This window comes from Erithacus rubecula (genome assembly GCF_903797595.1).
Source record: "Erithacus rubecula genome assembly, chromosome: 9".
In the NCBI taxonomy this organism is placed as follows: domain Eukaryota; kingdom Metazoa; phylum Chordata; class Aves; order Passeriformes; family Muscicapidae; genus Erithacus; species Erithacus rubecula.
Window position 1 is genome coordinate 16,655,289 of NC_136660.1, and position 12,694 is coordinate 16,667,982.

At 43.8% G+C, this 12,694-nt stretch overlaps 1 protein-coding gene across 6 annotated transcripts in view; it reads left to right on the forward strand.

Moving 5' to 3' along the window:
• Positions 1-457: 457 nt before the first annotated feature.
• Positions 458-12,694, forward strand: part of SEC31B (SEC31 homolog B, COPII coat complex component) — a 35,030-nt gene continuing 22,793 nt past the window's right edge. For 2 of the 6 annotated variants that reach the window (XM_079313023.1, XM_079313026.1), the window contains exons 1-8: positions 545-655; positions 4,842-4,930; positions 6,870-6,993; positions 7,787-7,982; positions 8,744-8,839; positions 9,920-10,060; positions 10,538-10,680; positions 10,916-11,015. In XM_079313023.1, coding sequence (XP_079169149.1) covers positions 4,852-4,930; positions 6,870-6,993; positions 7,787-7,982; positions 8,744-8,839; positions 9,920-10,060; positions 10,538-10,680; positions 10,916-11,015 — 879 coding nt within the window. In that variant the 5' untranslated portion in view covers positions 545-655; positions 4,842-4,851. Of the gene's footprint in view, positions 469-544; positions 656-912; positions 991-4,841; positions 4,931-6,869; positions 6,994-7,786; positions 7,983-8,743; positions 8,840-9,919; positions 10,061-10,537; positions 10,681-10,915; positions 11,016-12,694 lie in introns of those variants that run through there. The other 4 variants (XM_079313021.1, XM_079313022.1, XM_079313025.1 and 1 more) reach the window with 3 other exon arrangements.

A 12,694-nucleotide genomic window follows, 5' to 3' on the forward strand; every position in this document is an offset into this window, starting at 1 on the left:
GCCTTTGTAATGTAGGCAAGTTTTTTCTTAAAGCAGGAGAGATAAAAGGGAAGATAGACCTGGGTCCTTCTGCATATTTTTTCCTGGTAATTAAAATACTTTTAGCAAAATGCATTCATTTCCCTTCTGCACGACCTCAGGATGCATTAAATTTGAAGATAAGGCAAAGTTATGAGGAGGGTGACGGCAGCCGCAGCAGAACCCGGCTCCAGCAGTGGTGTCCTTGCCCTCCGGCGTGAGCCATCCAGGGCCGAGGGCCGGACCCGTGCGGGTATCTCGGAGGCTGAGGCCGGCCGGGAGCGCGGGGCCGGAGCCGGTGCGGGTATCTCGGAGGCTGAGGCCGGCCGGGAGCGCGGGGCCGGAGCCGGTGCGGGTATCTCGGAGGCTGAGGCCGGCCGGGAGCGCGGGGCCGGAGCCGGTATCTCAGGGGTGAGGCCGGCCGGGAGCGCGGGGCCGGAGCCGGTGCGGGTATCTCGGAGGCTGAGGCCGGCCGGCAGCGCGGGGCGGGGCGGGCTGGCGGCGGGGCGGGGCCGGTTCCGGGGCTGGGCCGCGCAGGCGCAGCGCGGCGGGCGGGCGGCGCTCCGGGCTCCCCGCGGCCACCGTCGGAGCGCCGGGCTGCGGGAGCGAGCGGCGCGGGAGGCACGGCAGCCAGCCGGTAAGGGCCGCCCGCCCCCCGACCCGGCCCGGCCCCTCGGACACCGAGCCGGGGCAGGGCCCGGGGCTGGCCCCGCCCTGGCCCCCAGCCCAGCGGTGCTGCGCTGCCCGTCTCGCTGTCGGGACTCCGCGGCCCCGTCCTTGGCCCGGGAGTTGCGGGCCCGGTCTCCCCTCTGTGCTCGGCCGGCCGGCGGGCGGGGAGCGGCCGGGCGATCTCTGCTGTGTGACCTGGGCCGCGGAGAGGCCTCTGGCGTAGCCCAGAGCCCTGCCTGACACCCGCTGTCCGAGGTCAATGCTTTCCTCCTGGACCCTTGCTCTTCCTCACCATCCCACGGGGTAATGCTGTTGTGCAGACAGGCACGCTTGAGACGTGCGCACTGCCATCTGAGCAGCGCTGTGCGGTGGGCAACAGCTTCTGAAACTGCGCAGAGCACAAGAAGTTTCTTGATATACCACTGGAGCTGTCATGGAGGAATGTGCTGAGCCCTGCCCTGCAACAACCCCACCTAGCACACACCAGTGATTAGCCGAGATTAGCTGAGTGTCTCTGCTGCTCTAATCGGGGTTTATAATAAGCACACACGAGAACAGCCTGGCTATGGGGTGTTGGGGAGCTGCGGAAGGAGGGTTTCAAAACGGAGCAAATGGATGGAGCAGTACAGAGATCAACTCTGGGATGTGGAAACTTCAGGGACAGTTTGTGTCTTAACCTTTGTGTCATGGCTGGGGGATATTTTTCAGGTCTTAGGGTGTCTGCTTGTCACCCGAGTGACCTTGGACAAATCTTTTTTGTTCTGCCCAAGTTTTACTTTTAGCTAAATGTGGGGAGGTCAGCCCATGAGGTCCTTTGTGTGCAGTGCTAGAAGTCCAGTATCAGTAGGAACTGTTCAGAGAGGAATGTTTGGGTGTCTAGTGGCAGGAGGAGGACTGGAAAAGTCAGTGGGAGGGGATTTCTGATTGACAGTATTTGGGTGGTGCAAGAGAGAGAAGGCCTCACTGGAGTGCTGACTGGGATAATTATTATGACAGCTTTGAGGGTCAGTTAGCTCATACAATAACCATGGTCGTCTTATAACGTACTGTGAAGCTGTAATTATTAAGGTTAGCAAAGGTGAGGAATTTTTGCTTCTGACAGCATTATTTGCATGGCCTAATGTAATTTGGGAATTTTCACTGTTTAGCTGCATGCTCTCCTCAGTGGTGAGGTGTGCTCTGACCTGTCAGGTTTTTCTTTGCCGGCACTGTTGCCCTTGAAGGTCAGTATAGGAAGCCATGTCTGGGGAAAGCTGTGGGGAATTGATGCTTCTGTCCACTCCATTTGGGGCTGAGATTCTTTAATATATTAGATCTGTAATCGGATGGATGTCTGTAGAAGAAAGGTGAGGAATTGTCATGATTAATTAATTAGAAGTCCTGAGAAAAGCATGAGCTTTCTTGGAAGTCTTGGATGCTATTTTGAGAGATAACAGCAGGTGGCAACCTCTCCCTAAAAATTCTATTGTGGAATAGTTCAGTAGTTGCCAATTTTTCTAAGGCAGCTAGAAGAGTTTGCTAAACAAGGGTTTTTTGCTTTAAGGATTGTGAATCCTCTCCTGGATACAGATATGCATAGTGTACAGAAGGATCACTTCTCTAAGACTGAAATCAGGCTTCTTTTTTTTTTTCCCCTTTCAAACTCAGAGCTCACTGACTTAAGGAGGAGGTGCTGCTGTATCTCTGCAGATCCTCAGCTGCAGTGGAGCTGAACTGCTTGGACATTCTTAAGAGACAGTGTGATACTGTGGTCTTTTAGCTTCTTATGCACCCTCTGTGGGCCTTCTCAAGTTTGTTGGGACCACTGCTGGTTTGCCTTTAGGGCCAGGGACACAGTGAACCTGTTCAGTTGTTCTGTTGACATTGAGCCACTCTAAATGGAGTGTTGTTTGCTTTCCTCCATTTGGGTGGGTTACCATGACCAAGACACTTTACCTTCACATTCTGCCCTGACTTAAGTTTGTGAAAAGAGAACAGTAATGATGCAGTAATTGACTTTCTTATGTAAAATCTCTATTGACAAGAAAAGACAAACAATTGATCAATACTGTTCCACGCAGGTTTTGCAGCTTATCTTTATTTGCGTATTAAATGTAAATGATTTCAGCCATGCAGTCAGTCCAGCACAGAGGTGAGGATGGGGAGCTTGTACCATTTACCCAACTGAGTTTGTGATAGTTGCACTCTTCACTGATTCCTTACCGTTTAATTTCCTGTAAGGAAAAGGTCTCTTGGGGCCATTGTCTATTAATGTTATGTTCACAGGGAAGTTGCCCTCCCAAAAGCCAAGAAGCAATGAGGCCTGAGTGTACAGCTCCTACAACTGATAGATTGTAACTGGAGGGGGAAGAGGCAAGAAGAGGACTTTTAAGGAACCAGCTGGTGGTGGAGTCTGCTAGAGCATTGTGCAATAAACAGACTGTTGCTAGAAGATTCACCCAATTTCTGGGGATATTTTCACTCCCCTCTGCCAGTGAAGGGAGAAGACCTGGACAGGTTTTCTATGGGAGGCATGAGTAGGTGCTAGAGCATCTTGATGGATGCACCAAAGAGAGAGTGTGGTGGACCCCTAATGGGTATCCCACAAAGTATGTACTGGAAGATTGAAAAGTGAACTTTAGAGATTTGTTATTGGTAAGGAGGAGACAACTTTTCCACCTGTATTGTAGGGGACATGAAGAAATAGTTGCACTTTTTAAAATTGTACAAGAGTTCTGCTCAGATTCTTTTGGACCTTAACTAAGTCATGATAAGCTTAATGTGGGAATAGCAGTTGGCAGTTTGAGCTTTGGGAGATACTGCTGCAGACTAGTGCTAAAAAAGCATTATATAGATTCCAGCCAATCAGCAAATCTTAATAGCATATGGGGGAGAGAGAGAGAGGGGATGTCCTTAACTTCTGACTCCTGAGGCAGAAGAAACCCTAAAAAAGGTGTAGAATTATTAGCTGGGGGGTCCAAGCCCAAGAAGTAATGCTGATCAAACTTTCCCTTGTGTGGACCCGGGAGGCCACAGTTTGTTACAAGCTCTGCATCTGAACAGAGGGCCATGTGATGCAGGTTGTGGTTTACACAAACAGTGTCAAGTAGCCAGAAGAGGTTAATCACAGCAAACTGACCAGATGCAGAGGGTTTTGCTGTGCTGCCTGCAACAGTTTTACTTATTCAGCATGATATCATCTGAGCATACAGTTCTGTTTAGCTAGAGTTAAAAGACTGCAGAGCAGCCAAGCTCAAAAAGTTTAGGCACTGCTCATGAGAGTGACCCCACTACCCTGTGAGTATCCACACAGCATTTATGATGTTTAGAAGGTCTGTTTGTGGTCAGGAGTGAGCACTGGGTGTTTTTTCCTTAGTAAGAACAGCTGCCTACTGTTGATACTTGATATTCAATTAACCTGCCACATTGTTGCCCAACTAATCTCTCCCCGGAGACATGGTGAAATTTTGGTCCCATCTTACAGGTGTTACTCGATCTATCCTGAGTAAATAAAGAGCTGCTGTCAGTGCTGAGATTGAAATCCAGTAGTAGTAACTTGTGGATTACTTCTTCGCACCTTCTACCATTTGCTGGCTCAAAGACAAAGTCAAATGATTTTTTTTTCCTTTCATTTTTCAGAGGAGCAAGAACAAAGTACATTAACTGAATTGACATACAATAGCATTGCACTTTGTTTTCTGCTGCCACGTCACTTTTCTGCTTGGAATTTAGCCTGCCCTGAGATTTCCTTCTGCTCTCTTTTTGCTTATGTATATACTGACATTCACTTCTTTGGAAAGAGCAATTAGTGCTAGATCAAAATACATTTGTTTAAATTAATTTGTGCAGCTGATTTAAACCAGCCTTCAGTGAAGACTTGAGTATGTTAATTTAGGTCCCCTTCTTTTTTTTCCTGAAACTCTTTTGTAATTGGGACATATGAAAAAGAGAGCTATATATGAAAGAAAATGTGGGATCAGACAGTGGGATTGGGGGTAGGGTGTTAATAAATACTTAAATATCCTGATTCATTCCAGTAAAACTGTGTTTGCTGCCTCAGGAGGTAGAAATTAACTTCACACTTTTGAAAGCAATGTGTTCTCATGTTTCTGATGTGAGTAGTTTCAGGTCAACTGTACCTGTCTGTTCTAAACTCTTTGTGAAATTTCTTTCAGAGTCTGGAAAATGAAGCTGAAAGAAATTGAGCGAACAGCTGTGCAGGCGTGGAGTCCGGCAAACAACCACCCTATTTACCTAGCCACAGGTAAGGTTCCTCACAATTGGTGACTATTTGAGTATGAATCACAGAAAAATTTTATGTAGAGTTGTATGGGCTGTAGCTTTCAACACTTTCCACCTTGATAGTCCTGGAAAACTACAAAGCAATATACCAAAACCATTACAGCTTTTCTGGTTTTTTTAAGGTAACTGGTAGAGAATTACTTCTAAGCTCAACTTTGACATTTTAAACGTGAGTGATTTTTCAAAGGTTGAATACAGGATTTTTTGATTTTTTTAATTAGGACTGTATGGACTCCAGCACTGCTTGCTATTCTGGATTGCACACATCCTGTGCCTGTGGGGGGAAAAAAAGTTAATACAAGTAATGTTCATTTAAAGTCACTTCTATTTGTCTTTTGGTCAAAATCATGCAGCTTAACAATCAAATACTGTAAACCTCTTCTCCCTAAAATTGCCTGTTTTGGTTAATGTTCCATTTCCAGTAGTTTTGCAAAACCTTAAATTTTATTTTGTTTATTTTATTAATTAATCACTATTCTTATAGTAACTTAATTTCATGAAGCAAAAAGTGAGCCCACTGACTGAGCTGGCAGCAGGCAAGTTTGTCTGCGTGGAGCTGACAGCTCATTGGTTTTGTTGGGTTTGCACGGTAAGGCTCTGGTAACTGGTGGCTTCTGTAAGAAGCTGCTGGAAGCTCCCTCTGTGTCCACTGGAGCCAATGCCAGGTGGCTTCCAGATGGATCAGCACTGTCTGAGGCTGAGCCTGGCAGTGGGAGCACCTCTGGGATAACAGAGTTAATAACAGGGAGGAAAAATGCCATGTGTAACTGAAGCACAGGAGAGGAGTGAGAATATGTGAGAGAAACAATGCTACAGTCACCAGGGTCCATGCAGAAGGGTGGGCTGGAGGTGCTTCAGGTGCTAGAGAAGAGCTTTCTCTGCAGCTCAGTGAGGCAGGCTGTCACCCCCACAGCCCATGGAGGTCCATGGTGGAACTGATACCCAGCTACAATGCACCCTGCTGGAGCAGGTGCATGCCAAAAGCGTGCTGTGGCACTGTGGAAAGCTGGAGCAGGCTCTTGGTGGGCCTGTGGCCACATGGAAGAGGACTCCACGCTGGAACAGGTTTGCTGGCAGGACTCGTGACCCTATGGGGGTCTGAGGTTGGAGCACCCCGTGGAGGGGAACCACACTGGATCAGTTTCTGAAGAACTGCAGGCTCTGGGAAGGATTTATATTGGGGAAATTTGCAGAGAACAAGGCAAGAGTTTTGGTTGAACCAAAGGTCTTGGCTTCAGTTTGCTTTACATCAGAAGCTGTGTAGTTTCATAATTTGTACTGATTTTAATAGTCCTATGGGCACTTTCCATCCTGTAAACATCCCTGTGGTAACTGGGGAACAGTTTGCCTGGCAGTGTCCCACTAGGCAATGTTAAATCAACTTGTAACTTTTCTTCCATAAGAATAAAGAGAAGGAAGGAAGCTACCAATCTGAGACTGCTAGGTGCCTGTGGGTTGTTGAGGCATGTTTAGTTGGTTACAGTTGAAGAATTTATGCTGTAGAGTAGATTTACAAGGTCTGATTTAGACATGTCATGATTGAGGAGCAGTATGCTGAAGTACTTGAGATCATAATTGTAGCTGGATTTCATGATGTTGGTACATTTGTAATTTAGAGAACTTAATATCAGAACTTAATATGAGTTGCATCTATCCCAAGAAAGAAAGTTATCTGTGTAACAGACCAGAATTTCTTGAAGAACTTTTAATTTCTTTCAAAGTCTTTGTCATAATTGTTATTCCTTTCTCTGAGGTGTTCAGATGTCCTCTTTTGAACCGTTACAACACCAAGGTTGTGTTGACTATGAAGAATAGGTTTTCAGTGCCTTATTCTTTTTGCATCTTGTGCTTTTGATTAAAATATGCCCACTTGTGTTGCCCTGTTGTTGTATTTCTGCTAGGAACATCTGCCCAACAATTGGATGCATCCTTCAGTACAAATGCCAACTTGGAAATATTTGAAGTTGATTTCAGGGATCCCTCCCTGGACATGAAGCAGAAAGGAGCTCTTCCTGCCTCAAACAGGTACTAGAAGCTCATACTGATATCAATCAATGAAACTGGAAAGGGCTTTCTGATGCAAGAAAGGAAAGGATGAGTTAATGTTTACAGCATATAAAGTGTTCTTTTGAATCAATTGACCTCTCTTCAAAAATGGAACATTTTGTTGATGCAGATCATATTGGGTACAAAAGTAGAGCAGTCAGACTATTAGAGAAATTTAAAATGACTTGTTTGGTTGTCAGTCAGTAGAGATATTATGGATAATGCAAATTTGCTGGGGCTAACTATTTGCACTGAAGAGACCGTAGAGAGTATTAAACTTACTTTCCAGCTTGTTTTAAAACAAGATGATTTCTTAGGCTCATCATTGTGTGTGACATCTGTACCCAGTGTACACAGCCTGGATTTCTAACTAGCAGATTTTAAAGAGTGTAAACATATTTTTCAGATAACAGCGCTGGAAATGAAAGCATGTAGATCTCCTAACTAATTTTCAATAAAGTGTAGGCTAGAGGATTTCACCCACCAAATCCCATGTGAGGTCCTTAAAGTTTTAAACAAACAACAAAACAGCCAAAAAATAGAGACAAGCTCTTCCTTTTTAAATTCCCTTGAAAAGTCACTGGAAGGAAGCTTATTTCTTTTTTTGCATGCAAGAGCCACAGTCCTCTTAAAAGAAAGATGATTGTTTAAAGTGCAGACTGGTGGATCTGTTTGATAGGTTGAAATATGGATGTCAGTTTTGATAATAAAGAGGGTGTCTTGATTTCCACCAAATATCATGGCCTATGCCTGCCTTATTTTCATTTTTCAGGTTCCATAAGCTGATCTGGGGGAGCTTTGGCAATGGGTCTGCAGAGCCCTCTGGAGTGCTCATTGGTGGGGGGGATAACGGAGTGCTGACCATGTACAGCCTGCAGCGCATCTTGGCTTCCAAGGGGGACCCTGTCATTGCCCAGACAGAGAAGCATTCAGGTCCTGTTCGAGCCCTTGACTTCAACCCTTTTCAGGTGTGTAACATTAAATACCAAAGGGCAGGTCATCTCCATGTTAGAAAATACATTCCTTTGTGTATAGGTTTATACAGTGAAGGGACAAATTTTAACTTAAGAGGCACGGTAGTTGTGACACAAATATGAGTTTGAGACTCATATTTGGGTTCTCTTACAGGTGACCTTGTTCAAATCACTTACCTCTCTATAAAAACTTGTCTTAATATAAAAACATGTAATTTTGTTACATGTCAAACCACTGTCCTTTTGAAATTAGAACTACTTTTTTTTTTATTTGTTCAGTTGGTGTTTAATTCAGTGGGGCTCTAATCACATTTGAAAGGACTGCAACATAAATGAGGAGTGCACAGAATATGGGTTTTGTGGTAGCACAAAGGCAAATGGAAAATTGTCTGTGGTCAGTTGTGAGAAACTTACATCCTCTTGGAAGAAATGTCCTTGGCACCAGGATGCAGGGCAAAGGCTCAGCTGGCCAGAGATGGTGGCTTCCAGGCCTGTGGCAGAATTTCATCATGATTAACAGCAACCACCTGCCCAAAACAGACAAATTTTAAATGTGTCTGTACTATGCCACAGTGGATAGTATGCAGGTCAGAGATGTTCTTGGTTTATAATTCAGACAGTATCTTTATGCATGCCAGTGGCTATAAAATACAGCTCTCACCTCACTTTGTTTTGGGGGTTTTTGCTTCCAGTTATTTTTAAGAAATCTGTAAGCAGGAATCTCATCTGAGATTTTCTCTTTTTTTTTCCTACAGAGTAATCTTTTGGCTTCTGGAGCCAATGATTCTGAAATTTTCATCTGGGACTTGAATAATTTCAGTGTGCCTATGACTCCAGGGACTAAATCACAGGTAAGTGAGTTTTCCTATGGGCAATAATCCTGCAGTTTTGTATCTCAGTAGGCAAGACAAAAAGATGTATGTGGAGACATCCTAGCCTAGTCAGTCTGTGGAAGGGGAATGACTTTGAAGTCTGTCAGGAGAGAGATGAATCAGAAGAGACTGATTTGTTTCATTCTTGGAGATGGAAGAAGTGTTGTAAAGGGAGGGGAGATAGACTGCAGGCTCTGGAAGGATGCACTTTGCATGGATGGGTAAGCTCTTTGTGGATTTGAATCAAGTAACTGACCAGTTTATCTTGTGATCCAGCTGGGGCATGTGTGATGGATTAAGAAGGTTTATTGGACCTTCTCTGTGGAATGAATTTATTTCAGGCTTCAGCTGAGGCTTTTCATATCTCATGAAAGTCATATCCTTAGCAGAGCCAGTGATCCATTAAATGCATCTTGGCTATTGCTCCCAGATAATGTTTCCCAAGTTTGAAGAGGAAGAAGTTTCTGATCTTCTGATGCTTATTATATTATTCAGGGCAATCAACTCCTGAAAGTAGAAAATTCATAGTAAACTTCAGTAAAAGCAGGCCAGGTTTTTCCTGCAATAAGTCTCCTGTTTGTTTCCTTGCCCATCTCTTTCATTGCAGCAGATACAATAACAGCAATTAGCCATGAATACTTCATTGTTTTCCATCTCACTGCACTCCTGAAATGTTGCACAAGGTCATCTTTCCATTTAAGTTCATCTGAGAAGTTGGAGTAGAAACGTGTATGTGTGCTCAGCTGCAGTTCTCTCTGGAGTGATTTATAACACATTTGGCCTATCTAGAATCTAGTGCCTGCTCCTCAGATGTAAAGTTACTTTTCCAGGTGACATTCCTCCATAGAATTTTACTGTCTACTGTACTTTGAGTAAAGGGCTTTTCCTAGTCTATCTGTTAGTGCTGCTGGTATTTCCAGTTAGTTGATCAGCAATTGAAGAGAGGAATCTATGTATCATCAAATCCCTAATCCTTCAGTTAAACTATTGACAGACTCCTGTGGTTTGTGTTCCCTCAGCTTGGTAATAATGGATGTGTGGGCTTTCCTGTCTTGGCAGCCTCATGAAGACATTAGTGTGGTGTCCTGGAATCGGCAGGTGCAGCACATCCTGTCCTCTGCTCACCCCAGTGGCAAGGCTGTGGTTTGGGACCTCAGGAAGAACGAGCCCATCATCAAAGTCAGTGACCACAGCAACAGAGTGAGTGGAGAAAAGGCTGTGTTTCTAACTAGCTTTCAGCATGCCACATTTGACTACAGAGCAATGGCACAGACTCTTGGGACAAGTGGTTTTATTCTAGGAGCTGGTGGAACTAATTCTCTTGGGGATGTAGTGTCAAAGCACCTCTTTTTATTCCTTCCTGAATTAAATGGGGAAACAGGACCCCTTACTATTCTTAAAATTCATGCACCCTTGCATTCAGTTTCTGTGTTCACAACTCATTTATGAGAAGCCTCCCAACTTCCTTCTTAGGTCAACTTTGAACTTGGACTTCTATATGGTTAGTGGGGTTTTTTTTTGCTGTGAAGAGAAGGTAGAAATACTTGCTGTCTGGAGCAAGACTTTACTGGACTTGGTTTATGTCAAGCATTCTACAGAATGATATGGCTTTGGCCTATTTGTGCTACTGCCAGCTTGCTTTGCTGAATTTTCAGCCTGTGCTATTTTTGTCCCTAGATGCATTGCTCAGGAATGGCCTGGCATCCAGAAGTTGCAACCCAGCTGGTGCTTTCCTCTGAGGATGATCGTCTGCCAGTGATCCAAATATGGGACTTACGCTTTGCTACCTCTCCTCTTAGCCAGCTGGAAGGGCACACGAGGTGAGGACTTGCATGTTGTTTTGCATCTTTTCAAGGCAGACAGCTGGGAAACTGGATTTTGGGGAGTTATGATTTTCTCCTGGGTCTGCTTTCTTTGCTAGATGAATCTGGTTGAAGGTAGAGATGAGAACTAGCATTTCTGAGCAAGGTGCCGGTGCATGGTGCTTTCTTAGTGACTGGATGGCAGAATAGACTGTACAGGAAATATGACTGATTTCTTTCTGATCTGTTTTAGGGGAGTTCTTGCTGTTTCTTGGTGCCAGGCTGACCCTGAGCTGCTGTTGAGTAGTGCCAAAGACAACCGCATCTTGTGCTGGAACCCAAGTATGGGGGAGGTATGTAACCACAACTATCAGTACCCATGGTCTGCTTTACATTGTGTCTTTCCCTGTGTCCTTGTGGAGTGCCAATGTAATTCCCTCAAGCATGTCTTATGCATTCTTTCTATCTGGAGTGAATGAGTGTGGTCCATATCTAGACTGACATAGGTTTTCACTGATACATCTTTGTCCAGAGATCAGAGAGGAAAGAAAACTTTAATGTTTAGTTTCAGCTATTTATGTCTATGCATTATGCTTACCACTTTAGTGTTCCCTCTTCCCATGTGTTTCTTCTTTTTTCTTCTCCTAGAGTAGAAAGTTGTTTTGGGAGGAAATTTGAAGGGGTCCAAAGAACATTGGTTAGAAAGGGTCACTGAGAAGGGAACAATGTGGTTAAACAATATGTGTAAACTTTATTTATATTAAAATGGTTTCACATGTATGTGCTTATCTAGTCATGTATTTCAGAATTACCATATTTGGTATATTAAGTTATCACCTGAATTAAAGTGGGGCTGTTTAAATTTTTTTTATGCACACCCATTCATTCAATGCTGAGTTCCTGGATAAAACTGAACTTTGGACAATGCAGTTGATCTTGATGATAGCATGGGGAAAGTGCTCTGACAATACTGAACAAAGTCCAGATGGGAGCCCCAGGCTAGATTAATTTCATAGGACAATATCACTCAGCTGACCAATTTTGCCTTTTAGGCAAGGAAAAAAATGAATCAGTTTTCCTAAAATGCATGAAATGCTGCTTTTGTAGTTTGATGGGATTTGATGCTCATTTTGTCTAGTTCTCTAGTGGTTAGAAGACAATCAGACTCTGAAACATTCCTGATGTCTGATTTTTACAAAAATATTTTCACTGTCTTTTAGTGGAAAACTTAAAAAAACTAGTATGGCTGATTTACCTTTATGCATGCTGCTGTAGCTTTGCAGAGTCCACATTTAAATTAAATTGACTTAAATTTAAATTCAATTGCAAATTTAAATTTAAATTGACTTGGTACCAATGAACAGCAAATTTTCAGGTGAAAAAGTTAGGAAGCTTTGCAGTGTTAAGGATTAATACAGTTATAGAATGGCTGATCTTGTAAGTTTGAGGGAAGTATTGGTTTCTCTGGGTTTGGTGGATGTTTGGTTTCTTGAGATTTGCTTGTTAGTTTTTCTACTTGGCAATCTAGATTTTAATATAAGCAAATTATATCAATTTGCTCTTACCTGGAACAGAAAACACAGATCATGTTCCACAGAAAAGGAAGCTGTGATTGTCTGTGCATTGTTCCTGTAAACCATAAGGGAAATATATTCGTTTCACGAATGGAAGGTTTAAAGTCAAGGCTGTGCTAGTGAGTTGCCCAACATCAGGCAGGAAATCTGTGACTGGGCCATGAATTGAACTTTGGCTTTTTGAGTGCTGAACCATAAACTTGTTGGCTGCAATGTCCTTCATAGTTCATGTGCAGCTATTAGATTTCTCTCAGGTTCTATTTTTTTTCTTTAGGCTCTTTATTTTCCTTGTCATATTTGTTACTCCACCCTATTCTTTCTGTTTATGTGATCTTGCTTATAACACATTCTTGCCTCTTGACTTCTGGTTTTAGTGTGTTGTTTTCTGGTGTCCCTCCCTTGGATAACAGGAAATATGACAATGGTGTAGTACTCTGATACAGTAGTACTTAGTACAG